A 26,404-nucleotide genomic window follows, 5' to 3' on the forward strand; every position below is an offset into this window, starting at 1 on the left:
GCGTAACGCCATTACTTTCACATGCTGTATAAATCAGGTCCCCCTGTGAGATATTAGGCACCCAATGAGCCAAAATCCTTCAAGGTCAGAGCGTCCCTTCATATATGAAGCTACTGAGGCTGAATTCTTGACATAACTCACGCTGACACGGAGCACACATCGTGCCAAAAACATGTAAGATGATGAAAAAATTCCCACTCGTGTTAACAATGGAAAGCAAAGTAAAGACGACACTGCCATTTGTGTATTGCATTTTCTTTAGTACTTTACATATAACGGGAAAATACAAGGGTTTGCTTTCAAGAGAATACAGGAAATTTAACAGTGCTCTGTACATTACAACATTATAGTCAGTGTGGTGGTTACTTGGCACAGCCAACCGAGCCGTGCACGTTGTGCACATTTCACCATGGGCGGGGGTGAGGGTGGGGATACAATTCAAAATCTTCATTTACATGTTATAAGCAGTCTAAGTTTCTATTAGCAGCTTGAAGAAGATACAAAATGAGCAATATCTACACTTTGCCAAAGCAGGAAGGGACTGGAGGATGTAAAAATCATAATAAAAATAACGTATTAAATACTGTGTGAGTACGTCAGCGAGGAGGGGAAGAAACATGTGAAAACCGAAGCTGCTATTAGACACTTAATCTGTAAAGTCACCAGATCAGACTAACCAGGTTAACACTAATCACAAAAGAACCAGGCTTAGTTAGGAATTCTACATTCATCCTGAGAGACCGTCATTTGAAGTCAAAACTCAAACTGATTTTTCTCTCTAGTTCACAGGAAAACATGTCGATGTCGTAGCTGAAGGAGGTCGGGCTTGGACCGTCGTCTCGTTTGTAGCCGATAACACAGATTTAAAAATTATTAAAACCAGAATTGGTCATTATTCTTTTCAACCACATGGAACACAGAGAGGGCATGCAGCAAATCAAACCCTTAAAGTCCCAATCCAGGATTTATGTAGATCAGCTGTGGGTCTATATACAAGTAATATATGGAAAAGTACAGTTTAGTGATGAGAAATAATCTCACGCCCACTTTCAGACAAGAATTAAAGGGACAGTTCACCCTACACTAAACCTCTGGGTTGTAGTGATATTTAATCATGTCATTTTTTTGGGATTTTCCCAGTTTTATAGAAAAAAAAAAAAGCTCTCATCACATAGATCATGACCTGATTACACAAAGCGATCCACAAACCTTGTGGTGAGCACTTACATGTACAGCAGGAACTATTTTCTCTTCACCCAACTACACCCTCCAACCATAACACAGTGCAGGAGAAAGCATCAATCTACCCATGACACGATGCACACCCTAGTGACAGAGTGACATCATGTAAACAACATAAATAGCGTCAAGCCTTCATTTACAGCTGAGCTGCAATGTTAACAAGCTGCACGCTTCGTTTTTAGTGTTTGCAGACAGTAGAAAGAAAACAGTTTAAAGAAGAAATCGCTCCAAGCGAGGTTTGTAGAGGTTTTTTCAAGGAACTGGTTCAGGATTTCTGAAACAGACATTGCTGTTGAGGTTTTAACAACCTTGAGCGCCTCAAGACAAGAACCATCTGGTTTCATTATATTCAAGAGAAGGAGAACAATGCTCCTGCTGATACCTCTATACCTGGAAATACCACATACCATATATTTTAAAATATGTCTTTGTATTTATTTTGCGGTGAACTGGCCCCTTGAAAGGATTAATCCAGCTGCTGGTAGGTAGTCACATTGAGTGTTGAAACATGTGGTTTTCCAATGGGAAATAAAGTAACAGCTTTTGTATTTGCTACGAGTGACCGTGTCTTCAGATTGTCAATCAGTGAAATTTTTAAAGTACAGATAAAGTATGTCTTTAATTCTATATTTTCATCTGAAGAAGCTGGTATTGCATAACAGCTGCCACAGTGAGAGGAATTCTGGATTGGGTCTTTACCCAGACCCTTTCCAGGGTCTTAAAGGCGGTAAAATGGCAACAAAATACATTTTGAGTGACAAATAGAGTCACAAAAAGAAGCATGTCACATTTGTTTGCTTATTTGCAGGATCCAAATTAGACAGTTAACACAAAAGAAAACTCCAAGCCCTTAGATGCACACTACAGAAGTTAAGCAGAGTTACATGGAAAGCCATTTTTCAAATCTGCTTGTCTCATTAGTCCTGAAAAGAACTTATTTTATGTGAGATCAGAGCTGGAATAACATCAACCTTTAAAGTCGTCTCTAGTTATTCTCTCTAAGTACTATAAAGCAGACAAGCTAACAGGGCAAGTGTAATTAAAAATACTATCAGCCCTGCTCCTGGTTACTATGCATCTTTCTGCCTGGCGACGTTTTCAGTCTTCAGATATTTTACGCTTAACTCTCCAGAGCTTTCATTTTTTCTGCTTGAGCTTACCTGAAAGCCACGTCAGTAAACATTTAAAAGACAGCAATTAACACTTCTGCACAACAACACTTAGGCTGTGTTGATTTCAACCGCTTTGATTTGTCAGTAAAGCCTGAGGTACATTTACATGATCTCACACCCGCACCCATATCATCCTCACAGCTGGAGTAACAGAAGCACATTTAGCATTTTCCCCGCAAAAGCTACTACGCTCTGGCACCGTTCATATTTGAAGTAAATTTGTGACCTCTACACACAAGTTCACCGGAATAGAGAATCGAAACAGGGCCCACATAAAGGTGTGTCTGAAAACAGTGTGACAGCATGAGATGGTCATGACTTAAATGATGGAAGAGAATCAATGATTTATTCCGTAACCTTCTTTAAGGATGGATGGCGTTTCCTGCAGAGTTTAGAGGATCTTGTGCTCAGTGAGAATGTTTCCATTAGAAGTTATTCTTTTTATTATTTTTCCAAAAGGCTGGAGGGCCAGCCAAACTTGGGGAAGGGAAGTAAATCATCAAAAGATTGGAATCTATTACAAGTCTGATGCATAGCAAGTCCCCTCGTTCAACAGTCAGATGTGATACCATTTAATAAAAATCTACAGTTCTGTTGTAACATTACCGAGGGGAACCTTCAGCCCACCACAAGACTATAAAATATTCAAGACTTCAACCAGCTTCCACTCGTATACCTTGGAGTAAGCAGCTTGTCGAATGTTCGAGCTGGAACTGGCTCCAGCTCGATGCAATATATACATATACTAGAGAGGAATGTCTGCATGTATGTAAGCCTGGCCTGGCCTGGAATGGCATGGCATGCGTGTAATGCATGATAACATATTCAGTTTAGTTATGTGTATGAATGATTATATAATTACAATATAAACATTTACAAATTTGGAAAAAAAGTTGCTGATTGTGCCTCACGATCCCCTTCCATGCAAAGACTGTTAGAGATCCTCGCAATGCACAAGCTCTTTGTATTTATTCCTCATGCTGGAGAGCAGTCGTAGTATTTTACATAGTAGCTCTTACTACACTGGCTCTAGCCGTTGTGAGAAAACAGGGTGTCCGCGCTGATATACGAGTGAACTGTGACCATTTTTTTTATTATAAGGCATTAAGATTTGTTCAGGACCATGAGGACTAGTAGTAGTAGGGCACTGCTTTTGACTACCTATGAAATGTAGAAAAATGTAAGGAATGAACATGAGTACAAATCATGAGTGTGCCGCACCAACAACAACTATGAAGAACGTTTTACCGTTAAAAGAACGCTTTTCCTACTTTGGCGAAAAACAAAAAAACAAAAGAAAAAATATGATTTTTTTTAAAACATAGCTTTCATGAGAGTCTTTGACAGTTATTTACTCATCAAAGGCCTCTTTGTTTGGAATAGGTACAGTACTGCAGAGTCCCACCGAGCCACGACCGGTACCATACACCTGTCCGTATCAGGCTTTCATTGAAATCAGATCCTGAAAATAAGAGAGCCGCAGCAGCTCTCTCGTCGCCCATGGCTCGGCTTCCCAGTGAAACAGGTTTGCAAAAGCCAAGATTTACAGATTTCTCTAGCAATCGAGATCCTCTGGTCAGGTCTTTGGCTTCCTCGCGTCCTCCTCTGTGTGAGCGTGTATGAGATTACAGCACTGTGCAAACTAAAAGAAACTAACCAAAACAACAGTTGACCTTTTAGTCTGTGAAAAAATTATCTTTCACTTAGGTGTAAAAGAGAAAAATAGAAAGGAACGTTCTTCTTAGAAAGCCGAGAGTGGGGCTCGACGCTGCACCTCGTATCTCAGGCTATTTCTTTTATTCTGCGCATGTAATCGTGCAGTTCCTCTGGGTCTTGAAAGCCCATATCCTGGCAAACCCACTGAATGTCCTCTTCATCTGCTATCGGGATGGAGTTATAGGGCAGCTCCTCTGTGGGAAGGGTGGTAAAAGTGGTGAACTTGACTCGCTTGCGCTTAGAGGTGGGTGAACTGGCATCCTCGCCGTTCTCCTTTGTAGAGCCCCCAGAGCTGCCGTCGCCCCTTCCGTGTACCTGGCTTTGAACGCTAGTCTGGGAACTGCCACTGCTGTGGTGGTCCCCGTGGCAACAAGTCTGTACGCCCTCCAGAGGGTTAGTGGGACTTTCCACTTGCTGTGGTGACAGATCACACTGGGCCCTCAGCGGCTGGCCGTTTCCCAGGAACACCCAGTGGTGGGAGTGATCCATGTTGGCCTGACCCTCAGGTGGGATCCGCTTATGGCGGTATTTAAGCACAAAGACAATGCAGTTGATGAGAAAGACTAAAATGGCCAGGCAGAAGACTCCCAGTAAAGCGTACATGCCAATCTCAAGGTCAGTCATGTTGCGAGGCGAATGCACAAAGTCTTCCTCCTCCTCTTCTTCACCCTCAGTCGGTTCCTCTTGGATACTCATAGTAGGTAAATTGGTGTAATCAATGGGAACACTGGCAGGCTGCTCGTTAGATGTCTCATAAATTCGTCCACTAATGTTCGGATCGACGATTGGACGCCTGGTGACGGGTGCCAGCTCAATCTCCCCCTCCGTGGTCGCCTCTTCCTCAGAGTCCTCCTCGGGGCCAAAACGGACCTTGACATAAACTGCAGCAGATGCGATGACGCTTTTGCGTTTGGTCTTCTGGCAGGCCTCACAGATGGTCATCTCCACACGCACCATCTCGCCAGATCCTTCTCCTTCTGCCACCACCACAGGCCAGCGTTGCTGAGGCTCCTGGGTTACTGACACAACTTTGTCATCCAATGTGGAGGCATTGAGGTTGTAGTCTTTGGGATCAAAGTAAGTCAGAGTGGCGGCTGTGTTGTCACTAAAAAGCATCCAGACAGACAAGCTGGCCTCCTGTCAGAGAAAAACAGAGAAATGCATTTTAAATTTCTAGAAATTAACCTTTTCTTGTTTCAGTATCAAAATGTCACTTCTGAAAATGCATCAAATGCCCTGATCACAAAAAAAAAAATCTGAAATCAAGATTTTTTTTTTCCATTGAGAATGTAATTTGACTTGTGGTTCATGAGAAAAACAAAGAAAAGTTATTCTAATTATTTCAACGCGATGAATATGTCAGGAGAAAGTAAGTGAAGAACATAAAAAACTGCACCAAAATCAATAAACAAGCTGCACTTACTTTACATATTAAGAAACAGCTATGGTTATTCTTACACGTACTGTGTTTTTCCTTCTTTTGGGTAATATCTATACACACTAAGCAATGATGGATGCTTATATTAAATACACCCCAAGTTCAAATGTTGAGGTCAGTTTATGTCCCCACTTGTAGCCATTCGACAGATTTCAGACTGCTCTAAACACAAATTTTCAACTCCTGCATCTGTACGATGCAGTAAAGAACAGTTATCCCTAATATGGTCATATTAGTCATCAACTGTCAGCACAGTACCCCACTCAGCCAATCAGAAGACAGCATCCTTAATGGGAGACGAGCTAAAACTGTGGAAGCACATTTCTGCCCAGCAGAGACAAGTCAAACTTTTATTATCTCAAAATGTCCCTCAAAATATAAATGTACTTATTTATATATTTAGCAGTGGAAACAAGCTTCTCTATATAACAGCTTGTTACAGGCAGTGGACGGATTGGGGAGCTGCACCAACACCCAGTGTGAAATAAACAAGGTTTATTTTGAAAATTAGAGTCCGACACAAAACAAAACGTTGGGAATGAACGTAATAGATCCACTGAAAAAACAAAGCAAAAAGATTTTTGTAAATCTCAAGCAGAAATAAATGTAAGATAATGATGATGCTATGTGTTAGTTTTACCAAATACAGAAAATCCATTTATTTTGTGTGAAGTACTTGCATTTGTTAAATACTATTATGAGTAATAGCAGGATGACCCTTTATTTATGGGTTAATAACAACGCTTATCAAGATGAGAGACGACTGATGGCCAAGGTGAAGCAAAGGTATAATTTTGATAAAACAATAACCCATTCTGTAGATGTTTATTCCTCACCAAAGAATATTTAAACAGTTCGGTTCCTGTTATTTCACGGCATTGATCGTGATTTGAATGCCTGTTCCCAACTGAGCCTTTGAAGTCCTGGACTTGCTCTAATTCCTAAATCTCCAGAGCATTTGTGAGCATCCGCAGTGCCCCTTGCTCAGTACAAGCCTCGACATGCACACAAAACGGCCTGCCTCTGATGTGCACACAAGCGAACCACTTGCGAGCACAGAGGAGGAAGGGGTGGCAGAGAAATGACTGTGTTGTCCTGAAGGCTACAACGCAGGTTCGTTTGGCAGCACAGACAGATGAGGCGCAAACAGCAGTGGTGTGCGCTGCAAATGATGAGTCCGTCTCTTTGTGTTTGCTTCTTGTGTTGGTTTTATTTTTGTATTTTCTATCACTCTTCACTGTCTGCTCTCCCCTATAGAGAAATTGGATAAAAAGCCTGGGTGCCACTGCCAACACGGCAGTTACCTGACAACATTCATCTGCTGCAGAATAAACCACAACATTGGTGTCCGTGTAATCAAGGATGCATCTGACAGTCCCTTTTGTTCACAGCTTGCCTAAACATCAGGAACCAACCATTAGGAAAAACTGACAGAGAGGGAAGATTTTGTTTGTAGGTGCAGAACAAATGCACAGAAGGAAAAAAGATGTTTTTGGTTCGAAAGAATGGAGGGAATCAAGTAGGGAAATATCAACCCTATGTTTGGTCCAAGCCTCTAACAGATTGGTTTAGGGTCCTTTAATGTGCTATTTGGGTGTCATTCTACCTGTCGACATTTTCATTAACATTATTCACCTTTAAAAATTCATCATGCAGTCCTAAGTGGCTCAGACATAAACATAAACTGTGTAAACTAATATTTGTGTAATATATGCCTCCTATTCTACTTTAGGAAACTCTAAGAACCAAAAGCAAAAGCAGTCTGACAGCAAAGTACACTATTGGGGTGATACTGTGGAGTCTTTAAGGTAAGATGGGGCCTGATTATTCAAGACAGGATTTTGAGACAAAATTTGAGACAGGATGTTGCTAATCCAAAGAGATATTGTGTAAATGAAAGTCCTACATATTTGTATCATTTCCTTTCTGAAGGACATATTATGGTAAAAAATGACTCTTCACATAGCTACTGGATGACACGATAATGCTATCAAAACAAAGTATTGGGCTAGACACCATCTTTATAAGATGGTCAAGTACAATAACCTAGCGGCCCCCAACCCGGACCTGGTCAACCCCCGGGGGGACCACTAGAGTTGAAGCTCCAGTGTGAAATTTATGGTTTTCAGGGTTTTTATCATTAACTCCATTTCCCTGGGTCTTTTCCCGCGTTGTAGTTGTGCGTCTTATTTTGAAAGAGATGCTTACACGTTACCATAGTGACCAGAGAGCATTAAGGGGCAGAGAGGAGGATGTTACTCTCAATTTTGTTGACTCATTTCAGGACAATGCTGCTAATAAAATTACACAATTACACAGTGAATTCGTGTTTATTATTATATTTACAAAATAACACAGTTTTTGTCTTGGTCGTATCATTTTATTTTGTTGTATTTATCCGCGACACCTTAAAGGCCGGTCCGTGAAAATATTGTCTGATATTAAACCGGTCCGTGGCGCAAAAAAAGGTTGGGGACCGCTGCGATAACCTCAGTTTTGTCTGAATTTAGAAGCAGGAAATTAGAGGTCATCCAAGTCTTTATGTCTTTAAGACATGCCTGTAGTTTAACTAGCTTATTTGTATCATCTGGCTTCATGAATAAATAAAGCTGGGTATCACCTGCAATATGCAATGCAGTACTATTAGCGTTTTCTAATAGTATTGCCTAAGCGATGCAATTATAATGTAAAAAGTATTGGTCTCAGCACAGAACCCTGTGGAACTCCATGACTAACTTTGATGTTAGTCATGGAGATTTCCCATTTACATGAACAAACTGAAGTCTATTAGATACAAACAATTCAAACCGGTGCAGTTTATTTATTATTCATTTAAAACCAAAGTTATGTTCTAATCTCTGTAGTAAAATATTGTGGTCAACGCTGCACTGAGATCTAGCAAAACGATCATAGAGATGAGTCCACAGTCAGAGGTCATAAGAGGTCATAACTTTCACTGGTGCCGTTTCTGTGCTGTGCTGCACTCTAAACCCTGACTGAAACTCCTCAAATAAACCATTCCTCTGCAGATGATCACCCAGCTGTTTTAGAATTACTTTTTTCATGAATTTCTGAGATGAAAGTAAGTGAGCAGCTTGCCATGTTTTATTTGAAAAAACACTCCACTGTCAAAAATTCATGTCCTCTGTTCAACCTCAGTTCTCCTTTGCATGGATGCCTTTGCCCTTGATTGTAACAGCTAGGAGAATAACTACACTTATCACTTTAGTGGAGAAAGAATTTTAACGGTGTTTCTGTGTTTTCTCAGAACTGACATGTGGGTATAGCAATAGTAAGCAAAACTCTTTCATCTGAACAACACGATATGAATTAAAGCTACCAATATGGATGATAGTAAAGTAACTTTCTCAAGTTTTTATTTTGTGGCATCTAGAAATATATATATATGGATGTAAACGCAACATGAACAGCTTGGATTATAAAATATGCATAAGCAGTGCAAATATTATTCCGTGACATTTGCATCAATTTAAGGTTGCAGAAGTGCGATGTGTACTTTTTCGCTACGCAGCAACAACAGCAACAGGAGTGGTTTACAAAGATCCCTTAAACGCTGAAGCCTTTCAGTTCAAAGAGGATTGAATTTTGTCATGTGGAACAGAATAATGCAAAGAGACCTTGATTGTCCAACTCGCTCCATACATAGTTTATGTGTTTCATTAATTTCTGGAGTAATAGAGGACATTTAGTAAGTTTTCCTGTGAAACGGAATCAAATGGCTTGAAATAGCTCCAGTAGTCCTCTGAGAGCTTTGCCGGCAGAGGAATTGGCTGCCTTTTATGGCCCGGCCTTGGAGAGCACTTAGGACAATACATTACAATAATTAAATTTCAAGGTGGCCAAGAAGCGGAAAGCAAGAAGAATTGGAATTTAATGCTCGCTTCTCTCTCACTGATGCCTGATGTGGTTGTCGTTGCGTTTTTAGCAACTTGCAGGCCAGAGAAAGGGCAAAGCGGGAAAACGAGTCAGACGCACACATACACACATTTCTCCCGAGGTGAAGCAGGGCTGCCAATTAATTCTTAGCTTAGAATTGCAGAGACTCTTGCTCCCGTGTGAAGAAACAGTGGCAAAGACTTTCCCCCTCTTACACAGACATCTTCGTGCTTTTCACTTGAGCAATAAAACCCATTTTGGGAAATGTATTTGGACGTATCAGAAGTGTTTTGCCAGGCTTGGCTAATATGCAGTTTTGTAATATATAATGGGACCAAAGATACTTATTAGTTCTCTGCAGCTGCCCTCACATGGTGCCCTTGCTAACAATGCTGGGTTCAGTTTAAAAAATCTAGCATAGAAATGGTTTTGTTGTCTATGTTGTGTGTTAAACCTGCATCAAACTGGCGACATTTTGTTCAAAAATCAAACTAGTACCTCCTGACTGATGTCCACTCATTGGACATTTTATAAAGTGCACCTCAGTTGTACTGGATTAGACTCCTGTTTTTTAAATTCTTCATGGTGTAGATGATCCACATTGACATGATAGCACCACACAGTTGCTGTAGTTGTTTGCTGCACATCCATGATGTGACTCTCCTATTCCACCATATCCCGAAGATGCTTGACTGACAGCGTTTGATTGAGATCTGGTGACTGTGGAGGCTATTTGTATGGAAGCTCGTTTCTGCCATAAAAAAAAAAAAAAAAAAAAAAAAAAAAAATTATCCATAACTCAATATTTTGAGTTATTTTCTCAAAGTTTTGACTTATTAACTCAAAATTTTGAGAAAAATTTCGAGTTAGCGCTGCCAATCAGTAATCTACGTGAATTACGTCATTTCCTTGTTACCCGGAAGCTGAAGCCCTCAGCTACAAATGCTATAGCTAAGCTACCAGTATTACGGCCAGTCATGAATGCACAAATTGCTGAGTATTTTCAGCGTGGCTTCACAACTGATGAAATCCTTTTGTTATTAGCTGAATCACATGGCGTTACTATTGCCAATTTGTTGCGATCCAGTTTTGAGTGCGCGTTCCTCTGCGCCATATCCTTCTGGGTAACAAGAAAATGACGTCATTCACGTAGATTACTAATTGGCAGAGCTAACTCAAAATTTTGAGTCACTGTTCTCAAAATTTCGAGTTAATAAGTCGAAATTTCGAGAAAATAACTTGAAAGTTCAAGTTATGGATACTTTTTTTTTGGGGCGGAAGCAGGCTTCCATATGTTTGAATACAGTGAATTCACTGAAATGTCCAAGAAATTAGTTTGAGATGATGTGAACTTTGTGACATGGCTGGTGACAGCCATCAGAAGACGGACAGATTGTGGTCATAAAGACATGAACATGGTCGGCAACAATATTTAGAAAGGCTGTGCTGTTTAAAAGATGCTAGATTGGCACTAAAGGGTCCAAAGTGTGGCTCAGGCAAGAAAATATGCCTGAGAGCATTATGCCAACATCACCAGCCTGAACTGTTGATACAAGGCAGAACAGATCCATGGTTTCGTGTTGCCTATGCCAAATTCTGACCCTGCCATCTGAAAGTCGCAGATGGCAGGGTCTGAAAGTTGAGTTTTATCAGACCAGGAAATGCTTTTCTAATCGTCTGTTGTCCAATTTTGTTGAGTCTTGTGAATCGTAGCCTCAGTTTCCTGCTCTTAGCTGACAGGAGTGGCACCTGGTGTAGTTTTCTGCTGCTGTACCCTGGCTTCAAGGTTCAAAGCGTTGTGCATTCAGAGATGCTCTTTAGAATACCTCGGTTGTAACTACCAGCTATTTAAATTACTGTTGCATTCCTATCAGCTTGAAGCAGTCTCGCTATTCTCCTCTGAGCTTTGGTGAAAATGAAAGTATTGTCACCCAGAGAACTGCTGTTCACTGAATATTTTCTCTTTTTTAGACCATTCTCTGCAAACACCAGAGACGGTTGGGTGGAAAATCCCAACAGATAAACAGCCCTTAAATCACCTTTCTTCCCTTTTCTGATGCTCGGTTTGAACTTCAGCAGGTTATGTTGTGCATGTCTTCATGTCTAAATGCAGTAAGTTGATGATATTTACAAGTAAACTTAATATCACCAGACTGGATACATAAATAAGGAAAATGGTAAGAGCTAGGTGTTAGTCAGTAGCACATAATCCAGGCTCCTACTGAGCTACTGAATTAAGCTGTTGGTAATGGGAATACTCAAATGGTTTTGGTATTATATTCAGACCTTAAATAAGAGTGTGTACTATCTTGTTTTTTCCGATGAGTTAATATGTACCTAAAATACAGATTTTAAAATTGAGCACAGTCCTGTTGCCATGCCAGTTTAATTGGACTGCATGTGGACATGCTGACTTGTACAAGTGTGTTGGTATTTTGTTTGTTTTTGTAAGCTCTGAATTAGAAATGATCCAGGAAATTGCGTATACCACAAGACCAACAACACCAAACATCTGCAGCGAGGGTCATTTTTCAGCCAGCCTCCAATTAGGATGAATTTTTCAGTGAAATGGAAAAGACTTGGCATTGTTTACTTCAGCATCACTGTGGCATTTCTTCTTTTTTTTGTGGGGGATTTTTTATTTTTTTTAAATCACAGCTTAAAGTTGTTATAGGATTTGGGGATTTGTAGATAACTGTTAATTAGTGTTACATAACATACAAAAGAAGGTAGAAGAATTTCACTCGGCAGGAGTGAAACACCTTTTTAGATTAGCTTCTAATAAATTAACCACAATAAACCAGCAGTAAAGCAAAACTCTAACAACCCTAGAAATGCACTTGAGAAGTCGAGTTCGGTGACTCAAATTAGTAGAGGTGACACCGAGCACACCTTTCTCTCAAAGCAGCGTAAGTCTCAGACACAACTGCAGACCTTGATACAATTTAAAGAAGTGAAACCTCTGTAAAGCCGTAGAACTAGATGAAGAGTTGAAGTAAAGTTGGGAATTTTACTGTGAACTCTGGGAATTCCTTCCCCTTTGAGAATCTGCCGTTTTTGGCTCATCTGAGGTTGCGGCTTGATTTTAAACCTAACAGTAAAGCAGTTTAAAAATGCACAATGACTCTGCACTGTGTGATAACTCGTGTCTGTACCTGTTTGGGAGCAGCGAGTGTCTGGATTCCTGTTGCCTTGGCCACCATGGTGTGGCTGTTGCCGGGGCTGGGCTGCAGTGACAGGGTCAGGCCTGAAATGGCGTGAACACGCAGCTCTGTGATGGAAACCTTGTCATCTGTGACCGAGAATGCCGCCTCTCCTAATACTGCATCCACTGCCAGAGGAGACTCCACCTGCAGAGAAAAAGATGTGCTTTTATTGCATCCCCACATGACACAGGGACATCGTTTAAGTCCAGAATAGACAACAGCTTTATTGTCTCTCTGAAGCTCATAAAGCCCATGACAAGCCACTTTTGGATTAAAGTGCTTTGTGCTGTTGTTTGTTCCAGTGCATCTACTTTCTTCTGTGTCAATGCCTCGCTGTCTATCACAGTGAGAAAACAAAGCTAAAAAAAAGGCACACTCGAGACAGAATCTATCATCAACCAGACACAAGGTACAATTCGAAGACGCAACCGCACGCTATCAAAGTCACTGTTAGCAGAAAACACTTCTGCCCATCTAAGTGTCATCAAATGAAATGCCAAAACCATTTAAAGATTCTGTCCTGCCTCTGCGGGTAATCCTGTGCTTTTGACGGTGCCTCTGCACCCAGTAGTTTAAGCACTTTTAAAATATCATCATTTCACTTTGCAATTGCAACCAGAGGTCACGAGGGACGGGAACAAAGTAAAGAGCCATTCAGTGAAGCAGTGGCCTTGTCCTTAGAGTCAGACGGGGAAATCTTTTCCTCTCAAGCATTTTATAACTCCAGCCAGAGTCAAAAGGCATGTGAAGCTAGACCTGAGATGAGTTTGGTGCTCCGACGAGCTTTTCCAATCACCATCAAGTGCAACCTTGAAACAGCAAGTCAGCTATGCCCATCGATACAAATGTCATGCTGCTAAAACAAAAGTCAAAGCTCAAAGTTTGGCTCATTTGTAGGTTAAAGTGAGACACACATTAAAAAATGTGTTACCACGCAACACTTTTTGGTTGTTGTTCTTTTTTAATGTGCAAAATTGTACCTTTCTTGCTAAAACCTGTCATTATTTTCCATTTTTATAACAGGATTATTTCATATTCACCAAATAAAATGCAAAAAAAAAAAAAAAAAAAGAATATTTTTACAGAATTCACTGATTTATTAGGTGATAAAAGAACAATGACTGTAATTTGCTAACAGAACAAAGCAATAACTTTAAGACTTCATATTTAGATAAATGCCTATTTTTTTTAACATTTATAAACATATAATCCCAGAAAGCTTCTAATAGAAAGACACTCTTGTTCGTAATCACAGGTAATCAGCTGGGGATATTTCAGGGTGATATCGCTTAATTAAAAATGCTGCCCTGTAGTGCACGACATTAATCTGGATTCAAATAAATCCATCAAATTATTATTATTTGATATAAATAAAATGGCTCTTCACTGTTTGGTCGCCTTTGGCTCACATCGAAGTGCTGCATAATTTGGAGCAATAATTTGTTATGTAATTTGTCATATGAAGGCTTGAGCCAAGTCATCAGTGGAAGCAGATGCATCTGCAGGTGTCTGGTTTTATTAATTTGGGTTCGATTCTTTATGAGTTCTGTTGAGCTTAAAAGGAAAACTCCCGTAATAGAAGCAAATTAAAAAGGTATTTATTAGCTGTTCCAAACTATTATTGCTATTTATTATCTTAAATAAACGCTATTCACATTCCCCAACTTCATGTTATCACCTCCAATGACACCTTCACTTTTATTTTCTTAGTCAGGGCACTGTTACAACGTAGCAGGCCGGGCTAATTAGATGTGATGTCAAACTTTGCGTCGCCTTAATACAGTAATGATACAGTGTTCTTTGCTAATGTCCTTTTAACCTACGGAGGTTAATGGCTGGCATCAGTTACATGCTGCTCCGAGAGCTGCTCTGCGTTTGAATGTGCTTCCCATACACACACAGTTTTCCCTCTATGGCGCATTCATATCACAGTAAAGTATTATAAAGTTACTAAAGTACTGTTGAATATTTTATAAAGAAACGAAAGTAATCTTTCATACCGGTAAATGCATACGGGCTAAAAATACGAGGGGGGGAAAAATCTTCTACGCAGCTATTAAATTCTGTAGTCAAATTCCACTTCCATATCCATATCCATATTGTTCGCCTGTGATGGATTAATGCGCCAGAAAAGAGAGTTATGGTTTGCTGGGCACCCAGAAACATGCACACATGCAGAACCCTAAGGCGTGATAGTAGATGGATGAATTAAAAGAAAAGAAGAAGAAAAAACTTTTTTTTCTGGAGGAAAACTCAGTTGCATGATGGATCACTCTCTTTTTGGGAACAACAACAAAAACATTTGCATTTAGCTCGACTTGTCAAACTTTTCATTTCCACTTTTCATTTCTTCTTCCTTCGGTTTAAGAGGAGAGTAAATACAGGTGAAGGCCTGAAGTTGTTTGATGAATGCCGACAGAGCTGAAGGATGCGTCCTGAGCGAAAAGAAGTCACTTTCTGCGTAAAAACATGTCTAATCATAAATCCTGCTGAGGTCAGACAGAGTGCGACTCTGCCAGGGAAATCTGTTTACTTACAATTGATTTTCTGCTATTTCACGTTCCAGTCAGCTGTGGCTGATATTTTCAATGGCCAATTATAGTGACTAAAAAGAAACGCTAACACTGCTTAAAATCAATATTGGCAACTATGCTCCCAAAAATCCCCCACAATTCAAATAGATCACACTGTACATCGATTGTTTAAAATAAAGAATTGTAATGGCAAAAAAGGTAATCTCGTTCACGGTTATGATCCATGCTGGAAATGTATATTATGTAGCCATTTATTCCTCAGCTGTCATTTACTCAGCTTAAGAAAAATAAATCACTTGGAGCTATAAATCAGCTGCTGAAGCTGAAATTTGGTATGAAGACTTGAACCTCCCACGGTTTAAGCTATTTTTGTTGCTTTATCTGGCACACATACACCCTGACAATAATCTCATAAACCCCTTTTTCTGCATTCTATACTGCCTACAGATTCTTTACCATCAATCTAATTGAGCTATCAAATCTTTTAACTTTTCAACTAAATCAAAAACACAGGAATATATATGAAATATGAAATAATAAAGGGAAAAAACCCACACTCAAACAGACAGTATCATAATTTTGCACATAAGTCACAATAAACAAAACAAAAAGTGAAATAAGATAAAATAAAATAAACAAAACCCCAAAGAATAAATATGAGCACAGAAAGAGCTGATTCGTCGTTTTTCTTATGAGCATGTTTAAACTGTGGACATCTGCTCATGACTAGACTACTAGCACTTGTTCTTATGTATGATTACTGTCACAGTGCCCGCTGAGAATTTTTGCATATGTGATAATGAGATTTATGGAGCAGGCTCTTTGACTGGGGGCCAGAGAGGCACTGGTGAGAGCTGATTTATTGGTATAGTTAGTAACAGTGATCTACTCGAGGATGCATATCTAAGACAAACTTGGACTTGTGGATGGATGTTTTTCCGAAGGTAATGAGGATCCCATATATATTATTTATAGTCAACTTCGGACCGCAGGAACTTCTCCGTAGTTCTAGTAGCTGTGGGAGGTAGAATATTCCCTTTTCCTGCACTGCAGGGGCTTGGTACCATTACAACTCATTTATTAGGATATATTTTTTTAACCTTCTATTATAGAGCAGGCATTCTACCCCGAACCAAGACAATGAGAACTTTTGATTGGCTCAGATGTATTCAATTCAGTCTCATTTATATAAGTTTGTAAGTGAAAAGCTAAACGATCAGCTAAATGACATCCTATGAGGAAGCTCTAGGTGATAGCTGTAAGGAAGATCTCCCTTTTGACAGGAAGAGACCTCTATCAGACACAGGCTAACTTTGGGGTGCAGGTGGTTGAAGGTTTAGGGGAAAGAGAAGGGAAAAGAAGAGCACAGAGACCACAAAACAACAAACAGGACAAAACACAAGCTGCATGAGAGTTAACGTTAATCTCGGGAAGTTAATAACATGCAGAAAGAAAGAAAAGAAAAGAAAAAGCATCAGGTGTGGAAAGAGCGGGGTAAAGAAGTGCTCAGTGCATCATCTTAAGTCCCCAAGCAACCTGAGCCTACAGCAGCATAGCAAAGGCTTACGGGTCATCCTGATCCAGCCCTGACTATACTTTTAAACCTTTAGTAGAGTGGGTATAGGAAGCCTTGTAGCTGGAGAATTGAAGGCTCAACCTCTATTGTACTTTTAGAAAGTCTAGGAGCCACAAATAAGCCTGCGCTTCCACAGCCAGATGACGGCAACACCTGCAAATAACGTCCAGGCGTGTTCATCACTACATAACGAGCGACACACACGCCGTTCTTCTCGTTTCATTAGATTGTTTATATTCTTTGTCAAGTATTGTGTGTCAAAAACTTTCCCCATCTAGGGAAATTAGTTCAAGCTATAAAGGATGTGGTGGGTGGCAGACGCACGTTACTCACAGTATGTGTTTCTATATAAAAAATAAATAAAAGTATATTTAAGTTTAAGTAGGTTTACAGTCTTACCGCTGATCAAAAACATCATAAACCCAGAGATTTTAGTTCTCCAGCATCAAATACGCCCTGATTTGTATTCTGTTGACGTCTGTTGTGTTCAGTTACGGCACACGGAGAGGATTCTGCTCTTAACTTTATTATGTGCAAAAATGAAACGCACTTGTTGTTTGAGAGCGGTTTAGTCAACAACATCTAAGTGTTTGTATTTAGTTATGAATGAATTTTTATCGTCTGAAGCTGAAAATAGCAATTGCAGGAGAGGATGGTTTTTGGTACTCAAGTTAATTGAATCTGTCAGCTTTAAATCTATAAATAATTGGCATAAACACGAGCAGCAGATTCTTCCGTCTAGTCTTTTAAAAAATTATATTGCCAGAATCCCAAGTGTCCCAGGAAAAAGACGTCTGTAATGTGTCTCAAAATAATTATCCAGAATGTCAAATGAGAAAAACTGAGGACTTCTCTAGTCAGGTTTATTATTTATTCCAGGGACAATGATGCAATCTGGTGATTTCAAAATAATGAGGGTGAGAACAGCTGAGAACTTTTGGTACTTCTGGAGGAAAATGAAGCTTCTGCTTTTGACACACTAAAAATGAAAACCCAGGAGAAAGATTTGTCCCTGGCTGTTAGCCGTTTCTGATGTTTGTCATGTATTCCTGAGTGCATTTGCTTATCAAGTGCAGCAAACTGTCTCTCGTTCTCATTCAGATTGGCTCATTTTCCTTTACCGCAGTTACTGATTTCCCATGTTTCCAACGCTGGCTGTGGAAAAGCCCCACAGAAGGCTCTGCTACATGTTACATTCGATGTGTGTGTAAACACAGAAAGAGCGCTGCTGATTGTGAAAACAAGGAGGGAAAAAAAGCTTGTTTACTGGTAGTGAAGTTCACTAGTTTGGTTTGTTGTCGTGATGACATTTTCTAATTATCACCAGAAGCACATCGAGGAGGCATGAATAGAAATCATGATCCCCCGCCAATCAACAGCTGAACGAGGGAACATGTAACACATTTTATTTTTTATGTATCAAATTTTATACAGAGTAGCAAAAAAGTCTTTACCCATTTGACATACTGGTAACATTTACATGTTTCAGATCATCAGATTTTAATATTAGACAAACGTAACCCGAGTTAATAGAAAATGCAGTTTTTAAAATGCTAATTTCATTTCTTAAGAAAAATAAGCTATTTAATATAAAAAAAAGTAACTGCCCTCTACACCTAATAACTGGTTGTGCCAACCTTGGCAGCAAGAACTGCAGTTTAAATGTTTCATTGCTATCACTCGTCTCTCCAGAATTTCTTTAATTCAGCCACATTGGGGGGTTTTGAAGAATGAACAGCCTGTTTGAGGTCACGCCAATGCTTTTCAATCTGATTTAAGTCCAGACTTTGACTACGCTACTCTAAAACCTTCATTTTGTTTGTGTGTTTCGGATCATTGTCCTGCTCCATAATTCAAGTAAGCTTGAGCTTCAGGATATGAACTGATGGCTGGAAATTCTCATTCAGGATCTTTTGACAAAAAGCAGAATTCATGGTAATTAAGCCAAAAATCAGAATCAGTGTTTATTCTTCCAAAAAGTTCAGCTTTTGTCTTGTCAGTCTTTTTGGACAAATGTCAGTCAAGCCTTTCTATTTGTTCACCTGGAAACTCTTCCATGGATGCCAGAACCTTGATCGAGGAAAGATAGGATGTTTCAAAAAATTTGGTCAACCACAATTAATTCATAATTCAACGAAACGGGTAATTACCTGCCAGGAGGTTTGGATAGCTTTCTTTCTTCTTTGTTTCTCCCCCCCCTTTTTTTTTTTTACCTTATATGATGAAATCATCACTCCAAACTGTGGTTTTTCTTTCCTTGGATTATCTTTGACTAATATTAACATTTGTTCTACAGTTTAAAACATGTAAAGAAATCGGGAAGGGAGGAAATGCTTTTTCATGACCCTGTACATGTACAGTGAGGCAAAAAAGTATTTAGTCAGCCACCGATTGTGCAAGTTCCCCCACTTAAAATGATGACAGAGGTCAGTAATTTGCACCAGAGGTACACTTCAACTGTGAGAGACAGAATGTGAAAAAAAAATCCATGAATTCACATGGTAGGATTTGTAAAGAATTTATTCGTAAATCAGGGTGGAAAATAAGTATTTGGTCACCTCAAACAAGGAAAATCTCTGGCTCTCACAGACCTGTAACGTCTTCTGTAAGAAGCTTTTCTGTCCCCCACTCGTTACCTGTATGAATGGCACCTGTTTGAACTCATCATCTGTATAAAAGACACCTGTCCACAGCCTCAAACAGTCAGACTCCAAACTCCGCCATGGCCAAGACCAAAGAGCTTTCGAAGGACACCAGGAAAAGTATTGTAGACCTGCACCAGACTGGGAAGAGTGAATCTACAATAGGCAAGCAGCTTGGTGTGAAAAAAATCAACTGTGGGAGCAATCATCAGAAAATGGAAGACATACAAGACCACTGATAATCTCCCTCGATCTGGGGCTCCACGCAAGATCTCATCCCGTGGGGTCAAAATGATCATGAGAACGGTGAGCAAAGATCCCAGAACCACACGGGGGGACCTGGTGAATGACCTGCAGAGAGCTGGGACCAAAGTAACAAAGGTCACCATCAGTAACACACTACAACGGCAGGGAATCAAATCCCGCAGTGCCAGACGTGTTCCGCTGCTGAAGCCAGTGCATGTCCAGGCCCGTCTGAAGTTTGCCAGAGAGCACATGGATGATACAGCAGAGGATTGGGAGAATGTCATGTGGTCAGATGAAACCAAAGTAGAACTTTTTGGTATAAACTCAACTCGTCATGTTTGGAGGAAGAAGAATACTGAGTTGCATCCCAAGAACACCATACCTACTGTAAAGCATGGGGGTGGAAACATCATGCTATGGGGCTGTTTTTCTGCCAAGGGGACAGGACGACTGATCCGTGTTAAGGACAGAATGAATGGGGCCATGTATCGTGAGATTTTGAGCCAAAACCTCCTTCCATCAGTGAGAACTTTGAAGATGAAACGAGGCTGGGTCTTCCAACATGACAATGATCCAAAACACACCGCCCGGGCAACAAAGGAGTGGCTCCGTAAGAAGCATTTGAAAGTCCTGGAGTGGCCTAGCCAGTCTCCAGACCTCAACCCCATAGAAAATCTGTGGCGGGAGTTGAAAGTCCGTGTTGCTCGGCGACAGCCCCAAAACATCACTGCTCTCGAGAAGATCTGCATGGAGGAATGGGCCAAAATACCAGCTACTGTGTGTGCAAACCTGGTAAAGACCTATAGTAAACGTTTGACCTCTGTTATTGCCAACAAAGGTTATGTTACAAAGTATTGAGTTGTATTTTTGTTATTGACCAAATACTTATTTTCCACCCTGATTTACGAATAAATTCTTTACAAATCCTACCATGTGGATTCATGGATATTTTTTTTTACATTCTGTCTCTCACAGTTGAAGTGTACCTCTGGTGCAAATTACTGACCTCTGTCATCATTTTAAGTGGGGGAACTTGCACAATCGGTGGCTGACTAAATACTTTTTTGCCCCACTGTAGTTCTTGGTGACCATTGAAATAAACATTCATTTTTGCCATTCATTAACACTACAGTGAGACTATAGAACACAGTTTCAGGCCGACCGCCTATAAAATGACTGCGAGGGTGTGCAGCGAACTTGTGAGCTGGTCTTTGAAAAGGTTGCTTTGAAGACAGGAACCAGTTGTGGGAACACTGCACAATGCAACTTTGGTGCATCACGACAGCAATAAAATGGCAGTGAGATAGACTTTGTCTGCTATCAGTTTAAGGACTGACTAAGGTCGACTTACATGCAATCTGTTTGTGATCACAAATCTGTGACCATCTGCATACACTGAAAACTCACCTTAATTACTTACGGTGCTGTTGCGGCCCTATTTTTACTCCAGCATAAGCGAGCCATTGAAGGCTTAAAATAACTGCCTGATTTGTGGCAAGGACTTGGCAGCACTAAACTAAAAAAAAAAATAAAAGCCAAAAATTGCAGCCTAAAAGGCACAGCAGTAACAACTTTAACCGTAATTTATTCAGTTGTTTTAACCTGATGATAGGATTAAAGGAAGAGTTGGGACTATGTTTACTGGTTTTAAAATTTTCCATAACTCAAGCGTGAGTTCCTGACTCCAGACTAAGATAACAGAACAACCAACCTCCCCTAAACCCAAGGCTAAAAATATTTCCGATCTCCCAGTGATTTGTCAGAACACATTTGGCAGAATATGAACTGGATTCAGTGTGGCGATAACCTGAGTCGCTAGTGTAGCTCAGGGGTGGGTAAGATCTTTTTTTTTCCCTTCAGAAGGTCATACTGACTTAAAGTAAGTGAAGGGAACACAGTGGACCAGTGAATTGAAACATGACTCACACTGAGCTGAGCTGTGCTAAACTGGCAAACAATTTGCTTTACAATAGACAATCCGCAAGTCCTGAAGGCCTTCGATGATAACTTTGTTTAAAAATGTCGACTTTTTATGATCTGTAACAGGTTATAGTTGATGCGCCCCAAGACGTTAAACACCCTGTGTTGGAATCTTTTTAAATAGCGCTGTAGACCCACTGAGGTTGCTCGTGCACATATAAACTCAATATACACATAACTGTAAAGCTCCTTTTCCACCCCTCTCTGTAATAGTCGTGACTTTAAGCACCCACCATCAAGCCAAGGCAGGCAGCAATCATTTTAAATACTCTACATATGGTATGTCCTTGCCATTGTGATCAATTCTTTATATGCTTCCACAACAGAGTGAATATTTTATCCACAATTTGCATCTCCTGCCGTGGTTCATATAAAATCTAACCGATCAGGAACAAAAAAAAAAAAAGAGCCTGAGAAACTGCAGAAAATGCCAATCCTTTTCACCTCGAGAATGCTTTCTCCCTTGCTGACAGTGGGCGATAATTATTGTATGAAAAGCCAGAACCTCCCACCAGAAAGTAAACAGAGCTATTTTGACTATATTTAACAAGCAGGGACAAGCATTGATTCATAGCTGCGCCGAGAAATGAATGATGATGTCTTTCATCTGCGTTTTTCTCTGCCATAGAGGACAGGTCAGCTGTGGTTATGCAGCTCATTCTGGCCCAGCTCCCAGCTGGATTTGTCATCGGTGCTGCAGGCAGGGGAAGTGAAGCAGGAAAGCAGTCACACTTTACATGTTCTTAAACTGGAAGCTGCTCTGTCGATCTGCGAGGCTTTACACTGTTTCGCTGATGCTTAGAGCAAACAGAAGATCAATGGTGAGCCCAAGCAGCAAAATGACGCTGACCAAAAAAAGCCCCCCCATACTAGTGCATATTACTTGCATCCCACCATCTTGTCCTTAATACACCTCTGCACTTTTCTCCTCAAATCGTGTGCTCAATAAATCATACTTTGGGATGTAGGATGCTACATAATATCCAGTGGGATATTTATTCATGCTAGGTGTAGTTTTTATGGGTATCCCAGTGTCAGCTGCAGCACAGACACATCTGAAAACAAGTCACCTTTCAGGCAATAAAGCATCCTCCCACCCCTCCAGAAAACTACACATCAGTCTGGAGAGAAAAGGGACCTTGAGAAAGGATTATCAATAGACTTTTTTTTTGTGAAGTGAAAGCTAAATCCTGTTTCATCAAAGGTTTCGATGCAGGGATCTGCAAGGCAATTTAAACCTCCTGGACTTTCATTATCCTTTATTACCCCAGAAGAAACCCTCGCTGGCTGAAAGTCAGAGTTGCACTGTAGAAGTACGTCTGAATCATGCAGGCTGAGCTGCAGTAGGAGCATGCCGCTACCACTAATTGAGACACTATATGCACACAGTATGCATAAAAATAATTTCTGAGACTAGTGGGGAATCTTATCAAACAGAATGTGACATTATACTATGAACCCCGCATACTGAAAGCGCTTTACATTTTCTAAAAGTCAAACAGCTTTTCTTTTTTTTTCTCTCTTGCTGCCACTTGGGACCTCCAAAGAGTGAGGATGTAGTTTTATCTTTGTTTTTATAGAATATACAGAGAGCTCCAACCAGCTGGAAATTTACTGGTACTGTAAATAGAAAAAGTGAAAAAAAAAAAAGTAGTATTATTTATTATTTTTCTGCAGCAAATAGATTTTCTATTTTGGAGAAGTAAACACTGCATAATTAATACACTTCAGCACATTCACAGTTCACCTCGAACCCAGTTGTTGTACCTAGCTGTTGTAGAACACATGCGAGGCGGCGATGGTTAAAAACATCACATAACTCGAATCACGAAAACTTCTGATGCGATTTAATATTCAGAGCACGCAATAAGCTGAAGCCAGGTTTTTAGTTTTTGTGGACTCGCACGACAGGTCAATTTAGTCTGGCTGCACTCTGACTTCTCCCAGCTCTCGCCTTCATCTCGCAGACATGATGGGCATTTTTCATTATGCCTTCCATCGGGGTAATTAACACCGACGAGCGGCGAGATGTTTTTCCCTCTTTATGCTTGTTTGCACAAAACATAAAGCGTTTCTCTTCCAAGAGGATGAACTGATGAAATACAAATGTAATACCTCTTGAAGCGCTGTGGAAAAAAGTTAAACACGACCTCTCTGCTTGCAACTTTCACTGTCATGTAAACTTTCGGGCAATTACACAGCTTCCCACACTCTCAGTAAGTGGGTACAACAGCTGCGGAATAAACCTCTGCTCCTCCTCGTCCTCCTCCTGCAAGGCAAGGGTTCCCTCGGCGGCTACAGAGCTTCGCAGCACAGCGGTCTGCCCAGTGTCCCTGATAGTCACACAAGTAAAATTACCTTCTCGGGGGGCATCTTCAATTTTATTGGACGGATTAAAGCACACAGATAAGAGATGGGAGGGGGAAATGACACATGACAAATGTCCTAAGTCACAAGACGTTGCTCTTGTGCATCTCACGTCTCGGGATTGATGCTGGGACTAATAATACATTTCCGTATAATCACGCCCTCGTGTATGCATTTTCAGCAACGGGTTTGTAAGCAGGTTTGCTTTCATGTGATACGGGTGCCGATATTCCTGCATATTTCAGCAGTTCTTGAACCGTCGAACACTTTAATGCATGTTTGATCCTTTCCCCTGTGGAGCTCCGCTAAATTATTTACATCCGTCTACTTTTCATTAAAGATGTGATTGCATTTGAAGACTGTGATAAACACAGAAAGATGAATTAATTGTATAGATCTGTGCAACTCCAGCTGGATTCTTTGACAATGAATGCCACCATTTGCCCAGCAAATCCATTTAATTTGTCTGTGAAACTTTTCACATTGTTAAGGTGCGCTAATATTTATATATTTTAAATACTGATTAAAATTCCTGTAGATTAGACTCAATTTTATTTCTAGTTTGCCGTCTGTCGCCGGGTGATTGCGTGTTTGCACATATTAAATGAATAATGCGGATCTGAGGACGAACGCTGAATACTGTCCAAGTCTGGCTTTTGACTTTAGGAAGCAGCTATTGTTCAGTAATCCTCTGGATTAAACCCCCTCCCCAACGGCTCCCAACAGGTTTAGCGGATATTCATTGAAAGTCATCGTTTTGATTGTTGATCTCGGAACGTAAAGATAACATTTACACAAAAAACAGCATCTGTTACATTTATGGTTGAACCTCTTGAAGGGCAGGGTTTTTTTCCCTTTTCCCTGTCCTAGCAGAGACCTGTCAGATGTAACACAGAAGGGCTTAATTCATGCAATAATCAGCAACTGCCAGCACAAAAAGCCTGAAATCAAATGACTGTCTGAAATACTGCACTAAATGGTGAAGAGCTGTTTCCTCTCTTTATTCCTATTCATGAGCTGGTGAACAATTTGAATCAGCCTCATAAGGCTCAAAGATAATTTGAGCCTCTGACAGACTGAAAAATTCAGCAAGAGGACCATTGTTGAGATATATGCAGTTCATTTTCAGAAAGTCTTCTTAGTAAAACATGCTCTGATCTCTAAACTTCTTTGTAGTTTCAGTTTTGTAAGCCGTCGGTCTGTCTTACTGAACAGCTGGTGCCCAGACATCTAATCTCTGTTTCCTCCAAGTTGCTTTAACGTTGCACTTTTCCATTAAGTTGCCTTCCACTTTGCAGTTGTTCATTAACACCTACGGGGACTGAGCTGCAGGGGCAGAAGGCGGACTCTCGAAGCAGCTGGAGTTTTAATTTTGTCTGAGTGCTTACTGATCATTTGACTTAATAATAATATTGATGAAGAGCTAACGTCCCGCTTGGAGCTTAAACTTACAGCAAAGTAAATGGGGAATAACGTCCACCCTGGTGATGTCAGAGGAGCGGCTCTAAATGTCTAAACCGGTCTTTTCCATTAGTCTTGTTGGCTTTGAAATGGTTGCTTGGAAAACAGGGACCAGGTTGCCTTTAAATCAACTTTGGTGCATCAATATGGCGAGAAAATGGAATCCGTTTGCTACTACTTCGTGAGTAAATGGGGTCAAGTCAGAATTGACTGTGATAAATCGCAGAAAATCGCTAATTTCTTGTCATCTACATGCACAGAAATGATCAGTGCTCATTGTTTATAAGGCGCAGACCTTTTAACTGTTCCTGGATCAGATCTGTGCTTGCATTCCTATTCTGCCCGCTGATCTGAGGTCAATTAAAACTGTGCCGACATTCAAAAAGATTCATAAAATCCTCCACAAACAGTGACGTCGTCACTACAGGACGGCAGTTTAACTGCAAAATGATATAGACCAGGGTTAGGCAACTCCAGGCCTCGAGTGCCGGTGTCCTGCAGGTTTTAGATGTGTCCTTCATCCAACACAGCTGATTCAAATTACGAAAGGTCCACCTCAACATGTCTTTAACTTCTTCAGAGGCCTGGTAATGACCTAATCATGTGATTCAGCTGTGTTGTCTCACGGTGAGGACACTTGCACTCGAGGCCTGGAGTTACCCACCCCTGATATAGACATTGGGCAACCTTGCTTTTATATGAGAATATAACCAGATGGGTCAAGATCTCGATTGCAGAGCAATGTGTTGCTCATCAAACCGACTCAGACTAACTTCAACATGCTGGCATTCTGTCTACATGTATAAATTAAACAGCAAACATGCATTAGTCTAAGGAGCTTGGGAAAAAAAGCGTCTAGATTTCTTTACGTTCCGAGATGCTTCTTCAGTTCTAAGAGCAATGGGTGGGGTGTCCCAGATTTTTTAA

General features: G+C 40.5%; 1 protein-coding gene across 2 annotated transcripts in view; it reads right to left on the reverse strand.

Annotated features, from left to right (window-relative positions):
• Nucleotides 1-245: 245 nt before the first annotated feature.
• Nucleotides 246-26,404, reverse strand: part of tmem132e (transmembrane protein 132E) — a 443,229-nt gene continuing 417,070 nt past the window's right edge. For both annotated transcript variants that reach the window (XM_086309493.1, XM_086309492.1), the window contains exons 8-9: nucleotides 12,621-12,815; nucleotides 246-5,267 (exon numbers count right to left, since the gene is read on the reverse strand). In XM_086309493.1, coding sequence (XP_086165619.1) covers nucleotides 4,197-5,267; nucleotides 12,621-12,815 — 1,266 coding nt within the window. In that variant the 3' untranslated portion in view covers nucleotides 246-4,196. The remainder of the gene's footprint in view (nucleotides 5,268-12,620; nucleotides 12,816-26,404) is intronic.

Source organism: Aulonocara sp. 'chitande type north' Nkhata Bay, linkage group LG10, assembly GCF_057382095.1.
Source record: "Aulonocara sp. 'chitande type north' Nkhata Bay isolate Kocher_YH1m ecotype deep benthic linkage group LG10, A_spYH_male_GT1.1, whole genome shotgun sequence".
NCBI lineage: Eukaryota > Metazoa > Chordata > Actinopteri > Cichliformes > Cichlidae > Aulonocara > Aulonocara sp. 'chitande type north' Nkhata Bay.